The sequence below is a fragment of the Salvelinus alpinus genome, chromosome 5 (genome assembly GCF_045679555.1).
Source record: "Salvelinus alpinus chromosome 5, SLU_Salpinus.1, whole genome shotgun sequence".
In the NCBI taxonomy this organism is placed as follows: Eukaryota; Metazoa; Chordata; class Actinopteri; order Salmoniformes; family Salmonidae; genus Salvelinus; species Salvelinus alpinus.
The window spans coordinates 89,148,480-89,171,528 of record NC_092090.1 but is presented as its reverse complement, the minus strand read 5'-3'; the positions used below and the strand labels follow the sequence as shown (position 1 = coordinate 89,171,528).

General features: G+C 45.7%; 1 protein-coding gene across 1 annotated transcript in view; it reads right to left on the bottom strand.

The window, feature by feature from the left end:
* LOC139577178 (multiple C2 and transmembrane domain-containing protein 1-like) overlaps positions 1-23,049 on the bottom strand; it is a 291,904-nt gene that overhangs the window by 16,299 nt on the left and 252,556 nt on the right. Inside the window, exon 18 of the mRNA XM_071404089.1 lies at positions 14,535-14,636. Coding sequence (XP_071260190.1) covers positions 14,535-14,636 — 102 coding nt within the window. The remainder of the gene's footprint in view (positions 1-14,534; positions 14,637-23,049) is intronic.

Genomic DNA, 23,049 nt, shown 5'->3' with positions numbered 1-23,049 from the left:
GATTGACTGACAGACGAGTGGGACAGGATGTGGTGACTGACTGACAGACTGGAGTGGATCAGGATGTGGTGACTGACTGACTGACAGACCGGAGTGGGACAGGATGTGGTGACTGACTGACTGACAGACCGGAGTGGGACAGGATGTGGTGACTGACTGACTGACAGACTGAAGTGGGTCAGGATGTGGTGACTGACTGACAGAGCGGAGTGGGGCAGGATGTGGTGACTGACTGACTGACAGACTGGAGTGGGACAGGATGTAGTGACTGACTGACAGACCGGAGTGGGACAGGATGTGGTGACTGACTGACTGACAGACCGGAGTGGGACAGGATGTGGTGACTGACTGACTGACTGACAGACCGGAGTGGGACAGGATGTGGTGACTGACTGACTGAAGTGGGTCAGGATGTGGTGACTGACTGACAGACCGAAGTGGGACAGGATGTGGTGACTGACTGACTGACAGACTGGAGTGGGACAGGATGTAGTGACTGACTGACAGACCGGAGTGGAACAGGATGTGGTGACTGACTGACTGACTGACTGACAGACCGGAGTGGGACAGGATGTGGTGACTGACTGACAGACCGGAGTGGGACAGGATGTGGTGACTGACTGACAGACCAGAGTGGGACAGGATGTGGTGACTGACTGACTGACTGACAGACCGGAGTGGGACAGGATGTGGTGACTGACTGACAGAACGGAGTGGGACAGGATGTGGTGACTGACTGACTGACAGAACGGAGTTGGACAGGATGTGGTGACTGACTGAATGAGTGGGTGAGTAAGGACAGAGAAAGATGCAGACTTTTGTGGTGGTGGTGGTGGTGGTGGTGGTGTGGACATGACTGGAGGAGTGGGGTCGCAAACCAGGGCTCTCTGTCTCTGTCTCTACAACAGACAAAGATAGGAAAAGAGCATAGCACTGCTCCAGCATTACACAACTACAGTGACCTGTGACCCGTCATGGAGTCCACCTGTAGTTTGTAAGGACCGTCATCTACGGTCAGGAAACACCAGATTCCCCAAATCGTGTAATAGCTGAGGGAGCTAAGAGAGGAGGCAAGGGAAAGGCCTTAGAAAAGCAGGGATGCACTTCTACGGTGAGAATGAACAGAATATTTCCACAGGGGTTGTCAATGCTGATTATCAACCAGGTTTACTCAAAACTACTTCTCTTCAAAACCACTTTCCACTTCATGGCAGAATGGACAGTTATGGATGCCCACCTGTGTGTGAGAATTCTACAGGTCCATGCTGTGCTCATGGAGTTCAATACTGAAAGAGAACAGTCACATCACAGAAATAACAAGGGGATAATTCATCATTGAAGAGAATTAGTGGACCAGGAAAAGACACTCAACTGTTTATAACCCCCAGGCCCCAACCCCAAACCGTCCTCCAGAGACCCCCATCGCATCCCCTATACTCCTCTTCCTGCTCTTCCTGCAGGATCAGGTATTTGATAAATGAACCCCGATGCAGCCAGGGAAACCACAAGGCCTCCCTGAAAAACCACACAAGACACGTAGATATAATTAGACAGGGTTATTTTCTTTTAAATATTTTTACAAGCCTCCTTTCTTCCCCATCTGTTTTGTATTATTGGTTCCAACAAAGCCCCATGTCCAGGGTCCACTGTGTTGGGTTGTGTTGGGTTGTGTTGGGTTGGGCTTGGTGGGGCTTGGTGGGGCTTGATGTTCTGGGCCTGGGGAGTGTTCTCGGAGCTCCGGGAGAGTGTTTGCGGGACAGAGGAGCGGTGTGAGAGAGCGAGTGATGGCGGAGCGGAAGGGTTAGAGGTCATCGGAAGGGTTAGAGTCGTCGGAAGGGTTAGAGTATAAACCATTGCCACATGCCCCTCTCAAACCATGGACTGACTCCAATTTCCTCCCTTCAAATGTAGGGCTGAGAGGAGTAACAAAAACACGGAGCCAGGGAGAGGCTTGTTTTGCTGCTCCCCAGCACGCCTCAGCACTGCCTAGCACTCCCCAGCACTCCCCAGCACTCAGATACTAAAGCAACCTGCTCTTAGACTGGGATGGAATCAACTAGCACACCACATGGCCTTAGATAATCGTGATACAAACAGCTGGCTCTGCTGTGGTCCAGTAAAAAAACACCTCACAAATACCTTACAATACCCTTTGTTACATTATGCTAACTTTACCCTGCTTTTCTTTGCCTTGTCCATTATATTTGGAACCTTGACATCCATCGCAATGTTTCATTTTTTAAGGGGGTAGATCATCTTTAATGTTGCAGATAGATTGTGGCTTCTATAATGTAATTGTCTGCATCATTTCCAATCCTCCATATATATTTTTGTTGCATCATGACCTTGTCATACACTATAATTTCATCATTAAGGAGGGCGTTGATATGCAGTACCCTGTCTGGGATGACAGCACCAATCACAGATCACTGTCAAGGTCAAAAGTAGCTTGTCTTCAAAAGTGGGTGTAAAAAAGAAGACAATTCAGACTCATGTCTGTTTCTTAGATACGGATTTGACTTTGACGTTCAGTGTTTGCACCCTTCACATTTTGAAACCTTCTTTCATGTTTGTATGTAAATGATACAGCTCCAGAAAATCGAATAGCGTCTGCTAAATCGTACATGCTGAAGTTCAAAAAGTCAATAGAATTGGTGGCCTATGTCCTAACTACGCGTTGATGAGGCTATGCCATTGCTAACTTTAATTAGCAGTTGTGGAGTGGGTAACAGGCCATACAATGACTTCAAAGGAAATCCCAAGTTGAGAGAGAGAGAGAGAGAGAGAGACAGAGAGAGAGAGAGAGAGAGAGAGGGAGAGAGAGAGAGAAACTTTTAAGATGGCAATACTAGACACAATGGTAACCAAACAACACCCAAATCAACTATGTGTGTACCATATTCATCTAATTTGCTGCATACCGATACGGTATGTGAAAGTTTGGCTTGCTTGTTTGCTTCAAGGTCTTTGCCTTTGTGACCCATCCTGCCGGGAGTGTGGAGGTACATTCTACTCATCTAATGTGTGCTGACATTTTACTGACTTGAAGAAGAAAACAACTTCTAAAAATGTTTTCCATCATTAGAGCTGTATTCATAATGAATGTGTGTGTGGAGGGAGTGTGGTGACAAGGGCCACTGGAGTGTCTGTCTGTGTTGGTGCATTTATTATAAAGTGTTGTCTAATTATGTCACAGAAAATTCTTGCACATAAACAAAATGCAGACGGCTATCAACTCCCCTGAGTCTCTCACCACCACCACTGTCTTTGAACTAGCCTAGTCACTGACTTGGAGTCAGTGGTATGGGGTTCTGTACCGTCCGTCCGTCCGTCCGTCCGTGTGTGTGTGTGCTCACAGACCCATAAGGTTAGGTGTGTATGGTTTCTCATTCCCATCGGTTGCCCCTCTCTGGAGATGGGTCTTTACTATAGGAACTGTGTGCCTGTCTTTCTGTCTGGTACTGGAATCACTCTGCTCCAACGTCTGTCAAACAGCCTTCGTCCCCCTATAGTCCTTATAGAGGGAGTACATATAAAAACAAGCCTTTGAGGATTCTGTTTACATTTTAGTAATTTAGCAGAAACTCTTGTCCAGAGTGAAATAAAGAAGCAATTAGGGTTAAGTGCCTTGCTCAAGGGCACATCAACATATTTTTCACCTTCTCAGGTTGGGGATTCAAACCAGCAACCTTTCGCTTACTGGCCCAAAGCTCTTAACCACTAGGCTACCTGCCACCCTGCTGTTCTGTGTATGGTTGATCTGGACTGTGCTATTATAACTGTAAGTCCAGCATGGGGATGTGTGGTGGTGACTTACACACATGCACTCTATTCAGAGGAGTTGCCAGCTAGAGGGTGACAGACAACTGTACCAATGTAGTAAAATAGGATGAAGATTCCCCTTCATGCTGGTCTATGGTCAGTTTTGCACTTTCCCCCTTAATGGTTAAGGTTAGGATTTAGGGAGAGTAAGCTGATCCTAAACCTATGCCTAATGGCAACTTCTAACCCAGATAATGCACATTCCAAGGGATCATTAGATCACCAAAGTGCTACCAACCTCTCCTGATGGACAGAGACATGATGATGTCATCAAACGGAGCCCATGCAGCCCAGGCTTGAGCAGCAGCTCGGTGCAGCTCGGTATATTCCAGTTCAGTTAGCAGCTGAATAAACATCAGGACACCTGGAAGACTGTGTGTGTGTGTGTGTGTATGTGTGTGTGTGTTTGTGTTGCCCTCTCCAACAGATAATTTAGTCCAATCTAAATCATATGGCACAGAGCCACTCATCAGCGGGATCTAATAGAGTTCAAGATGAAGGAACGCTCTATTTTACATCTGAGACAAATTGCATTGAGCCCCGCTGGTAGTGCTGAACATGAAAGTGTTTCAGTGTGAGGGAGAAACTTTCTGCCGTCTATCAACTTGCTGGTCCTTTATTTCCGCAAGATTTAGAGGGTTGCTTTTGCTGCGGGTCTATGTTGTTGTTTTTTAAATCTATGTTTATTTACAGTGTCTTCAGAAAGAATTCACACCCTTTGACTTTTTCCACATTTTGTTGTGTTACAGCCCAAATTTTAAATGGATTAAACTGAGAATTGTTGTCACTGGCTTACATAAAACCCCATAATGTCAAAGTGGAATTATGTTTTTTGACATTTTTACAAATTAATAAAAATGGAAAAGCTGAAATGTCTTGAGTCAAAAAAAATGCTTAACAGGTCACATAATAAGTCACTCTGTGTGCAATAATAGTGTTTAACAATATTTTTGAATGACTGCCTCATCTCTGTACCCCACACATACAAAGAGTAAGGGAGGTTTTTCAATGCATCGCAGAGAAGGAGACCGATTGGTAGAAAACAGACATTGAATATCCCTTTGAGCATGATGAACTTATTAATTACACTTTGGATGGTGTATCAATACACCCAGTCACAACAAAGATACAGGAGTCCATCCTAACTCAGTTGCCGGAGAGGAAGGAAACCGCTCAGGGACGTCATCATGAAGCCAATGGTGACTTTGAAAAATGTTAAGTTTAATGGCTGTGAACGGAGAAAACTGAGGATAGATCAACAACATTGTAGTTACTCCACCATACTAATCTAAATGAAAAGAAGGAAGCATGTACAGAATAAAAATATTCCAAAACGTGCATCCTAAAGTAATACTGCAAAAAATGTGGCAAAGCAATTAACTTTGTGTCCTGAATACAAAGTGTTATGTTCGGGGCAAATCCAATACAACACATTACCGAGTACCACTCTCCATATTTTCAAGCTGTGGTGGCTGCATCATTGTTGAATACTTATCTAATCAAGATATGGGTGTTTAATGTTTCACAACTTAAAAAATGTAAAAAAATATATATATATTCTTCCACTTTGACAGAGTATTTTGTGTAGTTTAATCCCACTTTGTAACAACAAAATGTAGAAAAAGTCAAGGGGTGTGAAAGCTTTTTGAAGGCACTGTATATTTATTTGCACTATCACTGTGAGTGCAAATGTCAATACGTGAACGTGTGTGTGTGAACATGTTTGTGTGCACACGCATGTGTTTGAGTGCGTATGCCTGTGTGTGTGTGTGTGTGTGTGTGTGTGTGTGTGTGTGTGTTGACCTGTCAGCTATGTGTTGATCAGCCTACTGCTGAGCCAACCTTTATCTATGTATCTGGAGCAGGTATCTCTATGGGGGGAACACCAGGGGGAAACATGAGGCGACGCTTGTCAGCAGTTTGTTAAGGAAATACAACCTACAGTGACACTAGAGACAGTCTTATATATACACAGCCTAGTTAGGTTAACTGCATACTGCTTTGTGAATCGGAGGACAATGAGATTCCTGCAAATTAAATTAAACATGCTTAAATATTAAAACAAGAGATGTGCATAGGGTATGTCTCATTATATTTCTCATCAATGCTACCATTTTTTGTATGAGAGGAAGTAGTGTACGGTACGCTAGCGGATGAGACATTTTGAACTCTATAGAGACAGTTGGTTCTTAACTGACCTTAGGCCTTGAGAAGGAGGGAGGTCACCATTGGACACAATCTCAACTACATCTATAAAGATGGCATGGTGACAAAATCTGTCAGACTGTGTAATCTCACATTACTTTGCCCTAACAGGCACATCAGAAAAATGTAACAAATATTTTTGACTGTATTCCACAGAAGTCAGGATGAGCCTGCAACACTGGCGACTGCTCGCTGCTGTGCTTTAATTTCACCTGTTTTTTTGTGGCGCACAATAAAATGTAAATGTCAAACGTGACAGGATTCTAGGATAAGGCTCCCAGAGGGCATTTGAAAACAGTAGACATCCCAGAATCTCCCTCTTCAAGGCGACACCATTAACAACCCGAATCAGAATTAACAACGGCAGAACAACGCTGACACAGCAACACATCAGGAGTAGACTAAACAATGTGTTTGACCCTCTCCTATTTGTTAATTGTGATTTTTTTCGCATAACTTCCATCATCACGTAATGCTGAATGGTTTACGAGTAAAGCACTACAGATCTACATGGGAGTGTGCTCAGTAAAAAAGGCAGCTCTTACATCAAAATAGTAAAACTAACCTTCTGAATTTCATAAAGCTGATATGAACAATGAGAAGGAATCCAGTTCTAAGCCACCGGCACTGTTCACCAGAGTTCCTCGCTAGAGGGGGAATAAATAAGCTTGAAGTTGAACAGCTCATCTGCAGGACATGATTATTACCCCCCAGACAGTTTCCACAAACAGCCTCACCTAGGAGGGGATGCCTAGAAACGACATTTACTTTATTTATCTAGTTTATAAAGAATTATCTGAAAAACAGGACCCTACAGCAGTGGCGTGTATTCATGGATGTTAAATAATTTATCTTTCGTCTCTCCTGGTTGTCCTAATTTTCCTTCAATTCGCAAGAGGCTGAATGTACTTTATCTTACCGGAGAAATCTTTCTAGCAAGCGAAACAGCGCCCCTCTCTCTCTGTATGTGTAGGCTATCTATCTAAAAAAGGTCTGGTTACAAAGAGTATGACATTTTTGCCACCCGTAACATTGAATGCAAGGGAAGCCAGTGAGCATTTGGGAAAGGGAAAGGGGGATACCTAGTCAGTTGTCCAACTGAATGTATTCAACTGAAATGTGTCTTCCGCATCTTCGGCGCCCGGGGAACAGTGGGTTAACTGCCTTGCTCAGGGGCAGAACAACATATTTTTTACCTTGTCCTTTGGCCTACCTTGATAAAAAAAAGTAGAAAATAATGGCCAATCAGCGTTGAGCTAAACTGAGTGAGCTCAACTGTGAATCGTCCTGACGCACCCCAAAAAAAGTGTCAAGAGAAGACAGTTTGGATTTGGCTTCACTCCTATCATAGAGAAATACATACAGTAATTGAGAGAAACAACTTGAATTGTTGTGTTGTTGTCCTCAGGTGACTAGCTAGATATCTAGCTAAAATTGCCCCTTTCCTAAATTAGTCATGGATAGAGATAGGGATTTGGACTTGTGGTTTTACTTAATTCTCCATACTGGCCAATGGTTATAATGGCGAATACTGTACATTGTGCCACTGGACTGAGAGGATGGAAGTTCAATATGTAGCTAGAAGGTAGAAGGCTAATGTTAACTAGCTAACGTTGCCCATGAAATGAAGTTAAGATAGCGAGCAAGCATTTTAGCCAGGTAGCCAAGGACAACAAAAACTGAAAGAATGTTCTGTTTGACAGAGTCATGGACTGTTTCGTCAACATGAAAGAGAGGAGGGTGGCATTGGCGTTTCACTACAAGTAGGATGAGTCAACATGTTCGTTCTACTTGCACGAACGCACGCACACACACAAATCAGAACCATGGACAGCCACATCATATTTAGCTTACGTTGATTGGACTAAATTGTTTTTGCTATCTTTTAGTTGTCACTGTATTAGACTAAGCAGAGGTGATTTGATGATGTTGAAATGTTGAAGTTGAAATGGTGCTGGAATAGTGGAGGCAGCTCCTGTTTTCTTTGTGACTTGCAGTATCTCTCCATGGTTCTAAATCAACAGTTGTTGAGTATTCCAAAAATGTCTGAAAAATGTACTTTCTTGACCATGCTGTAGGTCAAGTAACGGTTTGTTACATGCACTATGCTTTGTAGACTTCACCGTACAGAGGTTTCTCTTCGTTTTTGTGATGGTGTGGTTGAATTTATTCTGCCACTGCCTCTCTTATTGTCTCTGCCTTCGGCCTATATATCACGGCATATGAACTAACAGGTTATAGAGCTTTTGTTCTGACATGGCTTCCCCAGTGATTCTACCCACAATGCCCATGAGACAAACAGGTAAACACAGCAGTACAGTACAGTCTCTTTCAGACCGTTATAGACGCAGTTCTCAAACCAACCAGAAGGTGCAAACTGCAGGATCAAACCTGTTGGCTTGTGGCACCAAGCGAGTTCTATGTCTGATAACCATTCAGTCACCTTTAACCCATGAAGGTCAGTGATCTATCCTCATGGCCAGACCTTGACCACACTGTACCGGCGGCCGCCATAGAGGGCATGTCTGTCCTATTAGCAGACAATACTAACCTCCTCTCCCTCCGACCAGCTACAGATATCTCTCCCTCCGACCAGCTACAGATATCTCTCCCTCCGACCAGCTACAGATATCTCTCCCTCCGACCAGCTACAGATATCTCTCCCTCCGACCAGCTACAGATATCTCTCCCTCCGACCAGCTACAGATATCTCTCCCTCCGACCAGCTACAGATATCTCTCCCTCCGACCAGCTACAGATACCTCTCCCTCCGACCAGCTACAGATACCTCTCCCTCCGACCAGCTACAGATATCTCTCCCTCCGACCAGCTACAGATATCTCTCCCTCCGACCAGCTACAGATATCTCTCCCTCCGACCAGCTACAGATATCTCTCCCTCCGACCAGCTACAGATATCTCTCCCTCCGACCAGCTACAGATATCTCTCCCTCCGACCAGCTACAGATATCTCTCCCTCCGACCAGCTACAGATATCTCTCCCTCCGACCAGCTACAGATATCTCTCCCTCCGACCAGCTACAGATATCTCTCCCTCCGACCAGCTACAGATATCTCTCCCTCCGACCAGCTACAGATATCTCTCCCTCCGACCAGCTACAGATACCTCTCCCTCCGACCAGCTACCTCTCCCTCCGACCAGCTACCTCTCCCTCCGACCAGCTACAGATATCTCTCCCTCCGACCAGCTACAGATATCTCTCCCTCCGACCAGCTACAGATATCTCTCCCTCCGACCAGCTACAGATATCTCTCCCTCCGACCAGCTACAGATATCTCTCCCTCCGACCAGCTACAGATATCTCTCCCTCCGACCAGCTACAGATATCTCTGTGCTGCTGGCACCTCGCCAGCACGACATGAAAGAAGGCAGATGGTTCGTTTTGAAGCTGCAGTTTTGATACATTATTTATTTCACAAGTAATCCTTGGGTGAATATCTCTTTTTTCCCCCTCCCTCTCTTTTCATAACCACATAAATATCTGTTTAACCGGTCCCCGAGATGCACGGCACGTTCTCCCCCCTAATCAAGCAGCGCTCACTCGCAGACACAAAGAGCCCTGGAAGGCATACAGGAGCTCACAGTTCCTTAACAGGGGAGGGGCGGTTGCTTCGACAGAGCCAAAGTCAAACTCCAGTAAACTGTGGCAGTTGAAGGTGGACCGTGCAGATGCCACGGTCTCTCATTCTAAATGAGGCTTTTCACCCAGCCCGTTCCCATGGCGAGTGTCGCTGTGACGACTGAGGATAAATATACACATAAGTACATAAAGGATGTATGTGGAAGGAGGTGGAGGAGTTTGATTTTCAGGTTGACCTCTACATCCCAAGGCTCCATCCTAAAAGGCTCCATCCTAAAAGGCCTGGTGTGTGTGTTTGTGTTTGTGTGTTTATGTGTGTGTGTGCGTGTGTTTGTGTCTTTACGTGTCTGTGTACTCTTCTAATGGGGCCAGGGTAGTGCTGCCATGATCACCTTTCCCATCTCCCACTGGGGTCTCTCACCTCAGCCAACCAGCCTCTCCATCAGACAGCCTCAAGGTCGGCACAGTGGCCCTGGACCCGCCTCCACCTCTCTCCACCATCCAACCCCCTCACCCTGCCACGTTCCCCCCGCCTGCCCCCACCCCTGCCCCCATCCCCTTGCTCTCCTTCCCTGTTCTCTCCAGGTTCCCGGGTGGCAGTTTGTGATGAATGGGACACCATTACCCTTCTCCTTTGTTGGCCTGGTTTAGTCGCTGCCCTCTTCCAAAAACAAGGCCGTCACATTCACAACATCTCCAGCACTACACTCCTCTCAGCCCTCCTTTGTTCTCTGAGAACCCAGGTTAAAGGAACAGGCATATCAGGGAGGTATTAGGGATGTAGAGTAAAATATACTGTATGCATAATAAGTCCAATAGCACAAAGACCATATGTGTTTCTCAATCCTGATCGAAGCAAGCCACAGGTTGATGCTATGTTTTCAATTAAACCAACCCCATTCATCCCTTAACGGAGGGAACAGGTCTGGCCTTCAAACAGTGGGAGACATTTCCTGTCACAAATTGACACATAACAAAAAAAAAATATTATACACTATGGTGCATTATCAATGTAATATGACAGAGTAAGTCGTGCTGATAGTTAATTTGCTCTGATTCATCAACTTGCTTCACAAAATCAAGGCCAATTCATTCTGTCTTCATAACACCTGCAATGTCATTACGTATGTACGGAGATAAAACAAGAGATCGGGACAATTGGAAAATGTACGTATTTTGAAACGTTGTTTAAAAGAAAAAAGGCCCATCACCACAAAGTGATAGGATGGTGCCTTCAAACGGAGAATAAAATATGCATCCTCAACGCTCATAACACATTTATGACTCTTGTTAAAAGAAAAGGAGCAACTGCCTCTTCCCATGTTTGACTTTGAGACACAGGCGCAGCAGCTGTCATGTGATGTGTTCCAGATTCCAGCCAATCAGAGGGCAGAGCGTTCGAATTTGGCTGCTGGGGGGCAAGGAGACCCACAGCTGGGCTAAAACCATTGACAACTACGTGCTGTTTTCAAGGGATTGTTAAATACATTTTATAAATGATTTGGTTTTAATGTCATCACCTCTTGAAGAGCAGTCAGAACTACACATTTCTGATTATTCCACATTTATCTCTTTCATCAGAGTTATACAGCAAGTAACTGCATGCTTTATGATCAGTAAACATCAATTGATCGTGTCATATCAGATACAGTACATGTGGGTAGCATATCCATTTGCCATGTAGCTAGCTAGCTAAGCAAACCATGTGTCATTTAGCTTGCTTCATCAGAGATTAGGCTTTTGTAAAGAGCTTGACATCGGTAAGTCCTTGTCTTGGTAAAGTTGTCAGTCGGACTACTGTCATCACCACTATAGATGGCAAGCAAATCAAACAATATTTGTATATAGCCATCTAGTTTATCCCTTGAAAGTTAGCTTGTTAACTAGCCATAATGACATCATCTGTTATTAGCTAGCTAGCCAATTTGATGTGATCCATCAATAAATGTAGCCTATCATGTCTGTCAGCAGCAATCGTGATTTAACACTCTTAGAAACAATGTTGAAAAAGGGATAATGTTAGATCTACTTACCACTATTTTTAGCCAACTGAACACAGTTTCTACCGGAAGCTACCTCAAATAAGCCTACAAAGGATGGGAAATTAACCTAAACCACTCGTCAGTTATAGTTCACTTTTATTTATATCACTCAAATATCCAATTAATACTGGCCAATATTGAGAGATATCGTAAGGCTACCCTACGTATCTGAAATGACATACTGATCATGAAACGCATGCAGTGACTTGCTGTATAACTCTGATGATAGAGCTAAATGTGCACAATTGTTTTGCATGGAATTATCAGAAATGTGTAGGTCTGACTATGCTTTTCAAGAGGTGATGATATTACAACCAAATAGTTAACATTTATTTAATAATCACTTGAAAACAGTATCCAATGCTTTTAGCGGAGCTGGGGGATTCCTTGCCTCCCAGCAGGCCAATCGAACGCTCTGCACCTTATTGTGAGATTTTATTGATTACAACCTATACTTTCGCTGGTTTTACAAGTACGTATGCTTTACCAAGGCTGCTGGTTGCAATTCTGCTCGATATTCTGTATATCTTTGGACCTACGAGTCAAGACGTCTGGATCATCTGGTGTGAATGTGTAGCTGATTAAAGGGTATTGAAGTAAACTAGTAGGCTGTGGTAGAAGGCGGGTAGGTAGCTGTGGCTCCTGAGGACAGAGGACAGGGCCCTCTTGGGTTAGCAACGGTGCAGAATCACAGCCCCCTGATATGGCTTAGGCCTCTAGAGCTCTAAGCAAGTAGGCATACACAAGTGTGAACACACACGCAGACACACACACACATACACAAACACACACCAAGAGCTCACCCATACAGCTAGCAAAGCATCCCAAGCGATGTAACAATTAGATAGAGGACTTGAGGTGCTATTAGCTCCTGTGATCTGTCAACGGTCACCTAACTTAAAGTGGAACTGACAGCGTTATAACTACTTTACAGATATGAAACAAACAGACAATCATAATCTCAATCAAAAACATCACATTTACAGTTTATGCTACAAAACCAACTTTATAAGAGGTTTTAAAAATAGGTTCTATTTGACTCAACGTTCCATGACGTACACTAAAGCATTGTTGGCAGAATAGATGGATGCAGTTCAATGCATGATTAATATAATTCACCAATACATTTCTTGGTAGGCCAAAACATATTTCTATCAGGCTGGCCTGTTACATTATTTGCTGCCTCCATTCAGGATGCACTGTTTCAGTTTCAATGACTCAATATTTTGGACAAAAACGGACGAATGTAACTAAGGCTGGGAATGTCTTGGGGCGGCAGGTAGCCTAGTGGTTACAGCATTGGGCCAGTAACCGAAAGGTTGCTAAATCGAATCCCCGAGCTGACAAGGTAAAAATATGTCGTTCTGCCCCTGAACAAGGCACTGTTCCTAGGCCGTCATTGTAAATAATAATTTGTTCTTAACTGACTTGCCTAGTTAAATAAAGGTTAAATCAAATAAAAATAAATAAATTGGAGGACTGGGTGAGTGACTGACTTTTCCTCCTCATATTATTTTTTCCGGTGTCTATACACAGCTAGAGATGCAGGTGTCATTTGGTTACCTTGAGAGAACTTGAACGACTGTTATCCAGTTAGCATATCTCTTAGTTAGCAAATTGTGTAGAATGTGTAGAATAAGTGATGAATTTAAGAAGGAGCAACACCGGCTGAATATGACCCGCGGCAGTAAACGTAGGCCAAAAAAAGTTATAGTTAGTCACAAACACTCTTGATAACATGTAGCTAAACAGCTTAGCTAACCAGCTCTGCAAAGGGCGAGTAAACTGGTTAGAGTGAGGTGTTCTCTCATTTTTGTCTAGCCGTAGCTAGCTAGCAAGATAGCCAACTTTAGCCAGTTAGGTTGGGTGCTTGGTTGCAGGCAAGCTGCAGAAGGACGATTAGGAAAACATTTGCCATCGTTTATCAGTGCAATTTTGACGGCCAACTAGCTGAAAAAGTTTGAGAGGGTTTATCTAATGTTCCTATGTTAGATTTTAGCTCATCTTTCTCTGGCTAGCATTAGTAAACACACAGTCCAGTTGAAAGTGAATGATGGCAGGCCGGTGTGGAAAATGACTTGTTTGCATAAAGGCCTACTGTAGCTCTGGTTGGCTGTAGCGCACCAGTCTGCATAGACTCCGGTTCTGGTTATACTTACTGCAGTGTCTATTAATTGTCCAAACGCGTCGCCGCTTTCCCACTCTTTATTGCTGTAGAATTTTCACAAATGCCTTAGTATATGTCATTTCCAAACATTCTAAGAATTTATGAAAACGTGAAAATGACCATATCTAAGTGCTCGCTTGACAGAAAATGTTTTAAAAAGTGTCATATTCTTCCTGTGGGTGTATATGAACAGATTTGAAGAAGATTTCATGTTGCTAAAATGCTGTCAGTTCCACTTTAACACAGTGGAGAGTTATCATATGGAGAACAGAAAAGGTCCATGGGACTTACATGAGACAATGATCGATGCATGATGATCTGGCCCAGTATGTGGTTCAAAGAGCTAACTCCCCTGTCACAGAGGATGCAGTGCATGCTATGGTTGTACCAGTGTCATTGTCTCTTTCAGTCTCTCTTTCCTTACTGGGAGGGATCCTACATTCATATAAGAGGGTGCACCTTTCCATGCTGGACCACCTCACCCCCCTGCCACCCCCCGAAGGGGACTGGGTTGGGGCGGGGTGGTGGATAACGACCGTGCGTGTGTGTTTTTTACGGAGCGAGCGTGTAAGTGAGACGAGGACAGGGACAGGCAGTACACAGAGAGCCTTGCAGGCGGAGCGGCTGGACAGACGAACGATGTGCCATAGAAGCCAGACAGAGACACCGGCAAGGCCAGGGGCGTGGCCACACTTACCAACATCACCCGTATCCACTCAAAGTGCCAGGAAGCCAACATATCCTCGAGGATATGGCTTTCAGGCAGTCGCCCGTCCTCCGAAGGGCCAGGTCTAGGCACCTTGTGGGTCAGAATAGATTAAGAGTTTTTTTTAACCAGGGACACAAAGGAAGGGTTAAAACAAGGCTGAGCTGCAGAAATCTGGGGGGAATAGGAGAGAGAGGGTTTAAAACAAGGCTGAGAAGCAGACATCAATTGGGAATAGGAGAGAGGGTTTAAAACAAGGCTGAGAAGCAGACTTTAAGGGGGGATAGGAGAGAGAGGGGTTAAAACAAGGATGAGAAGCAGACATCTGGGGGAATGGGAGAGAGAGGGGTTAAAACAAGGCTGAGCTGCAGAAATCTGAGGGCATAGGAGAGAGAGGGGTTAAAACAAGGCTGAGAAGCAGACATCTGGGGGGATAGGAGAGAGAGGGGTTAAAACAAGGCTGTGAAGCAGACATCTGGGGGAATAGGAGAGAGAGGGGTTAAAACAAGGCTGAGAAGCAAACATCTGGGGGAATAGGATAGAGAGGAGTTAAAACAAGGCTGAGAAGCAGACATCTGGGGGAATAGGATAGAGAGGACTTAAAACAAGGCTGAGAAGCAGACATCAATGGGGAATAGGAGAGCGAGGGGTTAAAACAAGGCTGTGAAGCAGACATCTGGGGGAATAGGAGAGAGAGGGGATAAAACAAGGCTGAGAAGCAGACATCTGAGGGAAGAGGATAGAGAGGGGTTAAAACAAGTCTGAGAAGCAGACATCTGGGGGAATAGGAGAGAGAGGGGTTAAAACAAGGCTGTGAAGCAGACATCTGGGGGAATAGGAGAGAGAGGGGTTAAAACAAGGCTGAGAAGCAGACATCTGAGGGAAGAGGATAGAGAGGGGTTAAAACAAGGCTGTGGAGCAGACATCTGGGGTAATAGGAGAGAGAGGGGTTAAAACAAGGATGAGAAGCAGACATCTGGGGGAAGAGGATAGAGAGGAGTTCAAACAAGGCTGAGTAGCTGACATCTGGGGGGATAGGGGAAAGAGGAGTTAAAACAAGGCTGAGAAGCAGACATCTGGGGGAATAGGAGAGAGAGGAGTTCAAACAAGGCTGAGCAGCTGACATCTGGGGGGAATAGGAGGGAGAGGGGTTAAAACAAGGCTGAGAAGCAGACATCTGTGGGGAATAGGATAGAGAGGGGTTAAAACAAGTCTGAGAAGCAGACATCTGGGGGAATAGGAGAGAGAGGGGTTACAACAAGGCTGTGAAGCAGACATCTGGGGGAATAGGAGAGAGAGGGGTTAAAACAAGGCTGAGAAGCAGACATCTGAGGGAATAGGATAGAAAGGGGTTAAAACAAGGCTGTGAAGCAGACATCTGGGGGAATAGGATAGAGAGGGGTTAAAACAAGGCTGTGAAGCAGACATCAATGGGGAATAGGAGAGAGAGGGGTTACAACAAGGCTGTGAAGCAGACATCTGGGGGAATAGGAGAGTGAGGGGTTAAAACAAGGCTGTGAAGCAGACATCTGGGGGCATAGGAGAGAGAGGGGTTAAAACAAGGCTGAGAAGCAGACATCTGAGGGAAGAGGATAGAGAGGGGTTAAAACAAGGCTGTGAAGCAGACATCTGGGGGAATAGGATAGAGAGGGGTTAAAACAAGGCTGTGAAGCAGACATCTGGGGGAATAGGATAGAGAGGGGTTAAAACAAGGCTGTGAAGCAGACATCTGGGGGAATAGGATAGAGAGGGGTTAAAACAAGGCTGTGAAGCAGACATCAATGGGGAATAGGAGAGAGAGGGGTTACAACAAGGATGAGAAGCAGACATCTGGGGGAAGAGGATAGAGAGGGGTTAAAACAAGGCTGTGAAGCAGACATCTGGGGGAATAGGATAGAGAGGGGTTAAAACAAGGCTGTGAAGCAGACATCAATGGGGAATAGGAGAGAGAGGGGTTACAACAAGGCTGTGAAGCAGACATCTGGGGGAATAGGAGAGTGAGGGGTTAAAACAAGGCTGTGAAGCAGACATCTGGGGGAAGAGGAGAGAGAGGGGTTAAAACAAGGATGAGAAGCAGACATCTGGGGGAATAGGATAGAGAGGGGTTAAAACAAGGCTGTGAAGCAGACATCTGGGGGAATAGGAGAGAGAGGGGTTAAAACAAGGCTGAGAAGCAGACATCTGAGGGAAGAGGATAGAGAGGGGTTAAAACAAGTCTGAGCAGCAGACATCAATGGGGAATAGGAGAGCGAGGGGTTAAAACAAGGCTGAGAAGCAGACATCTGGGGGAAGAGGATAGAGAGGGGTTAAAACAAGGCTGAGCAGCAGACATCAAGGGGGAATAGGAGAGCGAGGAGTTAAAACAGGGCTGAGAAGCAGACATCTGGGGGAAGAGGATAGAGAGGAGTTCAAACAAGGCTGAGTAGCTGACATCTGGGGGGATAGGGGAAAGAGGAGTTAAAACAAGGCTGAGAAGCAGACATCTGGGGGAATAGGAGAGAGAGGAGTTCAAACAAGGCTGAGAAGTAGACATCTGGGGGATAGGAGAGAGAGGGGTTAAAACAAGGCTGAGAAGCAAACATCTGGGGGAATAGGATAGAGAGGAGTTAAAACAAGGCTGAGAAGCAGACATCTGGGGGAATAGGATAGAGAGGAGTTAAAACAAGGCTGAGAAGCAGACATCTGGGGGAATAGGATAGAGAGGAGTTAAAACAAGGCTGAGAAGCAAACATCTGGGGGAATAGGATAGAGAGGGGTTAAAACAAGGCTGAGCCGCAGACATCAATGGGGAATAGGAGAGCGAGGGGTTAAAACAAGGCTGTGAAGCAGACATCTGGGGGAATAGGAGAGAGAGGGGTTAAAACAAGGCTGAGAAGCAGACATCTGAGGGAAGAGGATAGAGAGGGGTTAAAACAAGTCTGAGAAGCAGACATCTGGGGGAATAGGATAGAGAGGGGTTAAAACAAGTCTGAGCAGCAGACATCAATGGGGAATAGGAGAGCGAGGGGTTAAAACAAGGCTGAGAAGCAGACATCTGGGGGAAGAGGATAGAGAGGAGTTCAAACAAGGCTGAGTAGCTGACATCTGGGGGGATAGGGGAAAGAGGAGTTAAAACAAGGCTGAGAAGCAGACATCTGGGGGAATAGGAGAGAGAGGAGTTAAAACAAGGCTGAGCAGCTGACATCTGGGGGGAATAGGAGGGAGAGGGGTTAAAACAAGGCTGAGAAGCAGACATCTGGGGGGAATAGGAGAGAGAGGAGTTCAAACAAGGCTGAGCAGCTGACATCTGGGGGGAATAGGAGGGAGAGGGGAAAATAATCCACCTGATGTGCTCGAAAAAATGGCAAACAATGTGGCACACTGCTGAACAAGACAATACACTTTTCTCCCCTCCTTTTAGTTTTTTTCTTCCCCTCTCTATTAGCCAAACATGATTCAAATGCAGTTCATATGAGCATCTTCGGGAAAAAAGGTGGGTGAAAATAAAATAAGAAAAAAATTGGCACAAAAGTGAAAAGCGTATTTTACAGCGTGAAGCTTTTCATCCTTCAGAGGCAGGGAGAAGAAAAGAACTCCAAGCAGCTCTAACTTTCTTTTCTCCCATTCTCCTCTGCATTTAAAAAACCCTGAACGTGTTACCTGAGGACACGCATGGCAAATCACAAGCCCAATAGCCCCAGAGCAACTTTTCAGTCACACTTTTTAGAGTATTAAAATAATCCCCCGCGTACTCTTTAGACCAATTACATCGGAGCGTGCAGCTATCGGCAGATCTGCGAGCTGCCGTGACTCTGGCGGCTCCTGCTATCTGCAGATAAACACCAGCTCCCTCCATGCCCAGATCCACACTGTCACAATGCTACCCGAACCAGGATCAGATCTTGCAGAATTACACACTGCTGAGAGGTTACCTGCGTTTTCCTCTCTAATGTCAGGGAGACAGGGAGAGAGACAGAGAGGGAGGAAAACAGATAAAGAAAGAGAGGGAAAGGGAAGGATAGAAAGAGCAGCACAGAAAGAACGAGAGTACAGAGAGAGAGAGAAAAGGAGAGATAGGTGGAGAAGAAGAAGAGGGAGAGAGAGAGGGGTAACGATAGATGTGAAATGGGCTGCAGCGTATTAAGGTTCTGCTGTTAAGCCCAGGGGTCATAGAAATGGGAGTGTGTTGCTATGGTGCCCCGGGTGTTGACGTAGCGATACAGCAGTGGTTAATACCCAGGCACCTGCCAGGCCATCGATAAACACAGAGCTGCTATCAGGCTGCCACAGCTGCCTTTGCACTCTCATTAGATCCTGCACAAGGTAATGGCAAAGAGATTAGCAACTTTTTATTAGTAGATAGAATCTTCCTATTCTCGCCTAAACAGCATAGCAGTCATATCACTTGATTTTTTTCTTTCTCTCTGATTGATTGTCAGGCGGAACCCACTGAAAGCTCCCATTGATTTCTTGTGTTTTTAACAAAACACAATAAATTAACAAGACAAATAGTGTTTTTACGTGAATTATACTGAACAATGTTGCAGTGTGTTCCCTGTGTGTGTTCCCCGTCCAGTAGGTAGGTGTGTGTGTGTGTGTGTGTGTGTGTGTGTGTGTGTGTGTGTGTGTGTGTGTGTGTGTGTGTGTGTGTGTGTGTGTGTGTGTGTGTGTGTGTGTGTGTGTGTGTGTGTGTGTGTGTTTCTCCTTCTGGGAGAGGGATGATAAAAAGCCTGCCTCAGCACTACAGAGTAGAAGGATTAAAATATAAAGAGATGACTAGAGAGAGGCAGCTTTTCATCTTTCAAGAGATCCTTACTTTAACTTAGCATATTCATCACAACTGAATCCCCATGAATGTTAGATTGAATAGTAGAGAAATGTCTGTGTTATTCACATTGTGCATCTGTCTATACAGTAATGCCTAGGAAGCATATTGGGGAAAGGGGATAGACAAGTGTTTAACAATCGGAAAATCTATACTGTACATACACCTAATAATACGTTTAGTTTTAGCCTAAAGAAGAATGTTTCAAATGTTAATGAGTCAACATAACAAGAAACAAACAATGCTTTCTAGAGACGATACCACTCAGGGTACCTCCCTGTAACATGTGACCTACAGCAGTCAGAGTGCTGTCCTGGTATGTTTCTAAACCAAGCCTGGAGTGTACATACAGGCCTCTATGTGTACCATACACATTCAAATACTCTAGGACAGAGAGAGTACACCCAGCATCACACAGAGAGAGACACAGGGAGGAAGAGAGAGACACCGGGGGGAAGAGAGAGACACCGGGAGGAAGAGAGAGACACAGGGGGGAAGAGAGAGACACCAGGGGGAAGAGAGAGACACCGGGAGGAAGAGAGAGACACCGGGAGGAAGAGAGAGACACAGGGGGGAAGAGAGAGACACCGGGGGGAAGAGAGAGACACCGGGGGGAAGAGAGAGACACCGGGAGGAAGAGAGAGAGACACAGGGGGGAAGAGAGAGACACCGGGGGGAAGAGAGAGACACCGGGAGGAAGAGAGAGACACCGGGAGGAAGAGAGAGACACAGGGAGGAAGAGACACAGGGAGGAAGAGAGAGACACCGGGAGGAAGAGAGAGACAACGGGAGGAAGAGAGAGACACCGGGAGGAAGAGAGAGACACCGGGAGGAAGAGAGAGACACCGGGAGGAAGAGAGAGACACCGGGGGGAAGAGAGAGACACCGGGAGGAAGAGAGAGACACAGGGAGGAAGAGACACAGGGAGGAAGAGACAACGGGAGGAAGAGAGAGACACCGGGAGGAACAGAGAGACACCGGGAGGAAGAGAGAGACACCGGGAGGAAGAGAGAGACACCGGGAGGAAGAGAGAGACACCGGGGGGAAGAGAGAGACACCGGGGGGAAGAGAGAGACACCGGGGGGAAGAGAGAGACACCGGGGGGAAGAGAGAGACACAGGGAGGAAGAGAGAGACACAGGGGGGAAGAGAGAGACACAGGGAGGAAGAGAGAGACACCAGGAGGAAGAGAGAGACACAGGGAGGAAGAGAGAGACACCAGGAGGAAGAGAGAGACACAGGGAGGAATAGACACATGGAGGAAGAGACACAGGGAGGAAGAGACACCAGGAGGAAGAGAGAGACACAGGGAAGGGAGAGGAAGAGAGAGAAGATGGAATGGGATGAAGATAGAGAAAGGTAAGGGGAGGGAGGGAGAGAGAGAGAGAGGGAGGGAGCGAGGGAGAAGGCTGACATCTGTAGTAGAGGTGTGTGAGTGTGGTAAGCTTGTGAGCAGGACATGATTGCATTGTGTATCCTATCTGGCTAGCGGTGGTCCTAAGACGAGGGGAGAGCGACTGCAGTGACCAGCCATGGTAGTGAGTGTAATCTCAGAGCTCCTCCAGCTCGCTTTCGCTCCCCCTCCGGGACACAGGGCTATCACACACATCACAGCACAGTATGCGCGGACACACACACACACACACACACACACACACACACACACACACACACACACACACACACACACACACACACACACACACACACACACACACACACACACACACACACACACACACACACACACACACACACACACACACACACACACACACACACACACACACACACACACACACACACACACACACACACACACACACACACACAGAGGTGATGTCCCCCTGGAGATGATTACTTTACTCCAGCCGTGTAAGACAAGGCTGCAACATAGACGTCATTCAGCTCCTACAGATAACACTGGTGACTCTGTCATATACCTACACCTGTACAGTATTTCAGCTTCAGATCTACCTATACGTTTTCATAAAATATTGCACGCGGTATGTGCATCTGTGTGTGTGTGCGTCTGTCTGAAGAATGATGTCTGTTTATTAAGCATACAGGTGTGTATTCTCTCTCTCTCTCTCTCTCTCTCTCTCTCTCTCTCTCTCTCTCTCTCTCTCTCTCTCTCTCTCTCTCTCGATGAGTGAGCAGCCGGCGGTGTGTGTTGACTGGGAGTGCGGTGGCGGCGTGTTCGCCCCCCCAGATCCCCTGTGGTGTGGGCCTGTCTGGTAGGTGACAGGCAGGGGCCCAGAGAGATATGGACGCAGGGAGGGAGGCAGGCATGCAGGAGGAGGAGGCGGACGAAGATGAGAAGGAGGAGGAAGATGAGAAGGAGGAGGAGGAGGGAAACACAGAGTTGATCTCCATTCTTTCTTGGCCCCTTCATGTGCCATCTTGGGTTTAACAACTGAGCCGTCCACGTCAATTAGCCTGGACTTTGGACTTACGAGAGTAAGTGACTAATATCAGCATTGGCTCAGAAGAAAGACACTTTTCACGATTGGCCAACAATCTGTTAAGTGAATACACATGTGGCGGCCTATGCAAAGCCCTGAAGGGGTCCTTTCCCCAATGAAAAACAGGTGCTCCACTTTTTTGCCATGTAATACCTAATTTAGCCCTGGGAGCAAAGGTTATCCAGCTAATAGCTAGCTGCCTTGTGGTGTACTGGGAAGAACAGAACACACGGCCAGAACTGAACATCTGGGACGGATTGCACATACTTGCAACATATGCTTCAGGTTCAATTAAAATGAGGCCTCGGCCCATTTATTAATCTTTTTTTCTAACTCTGAGTCGTAAAAAAAAGGCCTCCTCTGACCTGACCTTAATATTATACAATTTGAGCAAAGAAAAGAGGTAATGAGAGTGTCAGGTCACTTCAATTCCTAGGAGAGGGAATAGTAAAGACACATTTGTTCACCTTCAAAACTCCATTTGATGTGCACTTAACCAGGGATAACGAAAAAAAAGAAGGTTTGGGAATAAATGAGAGGGGGGGGGCATGAATGGAGGAGGGAGGGTGGTTGGGGGAGAGAGATATTGGCGAAATAAAGAAGAAAAATACCCCCTTTCAACTTCTCTACAGCTCAAATGGAATGTTTACAGTTGAGGGGAGCAATAGATCAAAATGTATGAAGCCAGAGTTGTTCAATTGTAGCCTTTGTGGTCACCTTGCTATCCGGCTCCCCAGCCCTGTATGCAGAAAGAGGAGGGCCCTCTTATGTGAAATAATCAGTTAAGGACTCAATCTGACATTGGCCCCGAGCTGCAGCTCCCTCATTTCAATATGAAAGTTGAAATGTATTTCTTTCTATAATGTGCATCTTTTCAAACGCCTGTTTTCTTTCTGAGAGGAGGAAATGCAGAAAAATAAGAGGCGAGAGATATAAAGAGGGGAAAAGTTTCAAGGTTTTCTAAGGCACATCTTCAGTTGTCGCCCTGTACATTGTAGCCTTGGAACTTTGCTGCCATGGAAATTTTTCGTCAGAGCCACTGGAGGACAATGGGGAATCGAAATGCAGAGAGGCATGTGGTCTGACTACACATAATATCGTCTTTTTTAACCCTGTGAACTCACATTGGCACTTAATTCAAAGCCTAAAATAACTCCTCTCAAAATTAAGAGACTTCAGGCTATACCATTTTAGATAGCAAATTGCTTAGTCAAACATCCCATACAATTACCATAAAA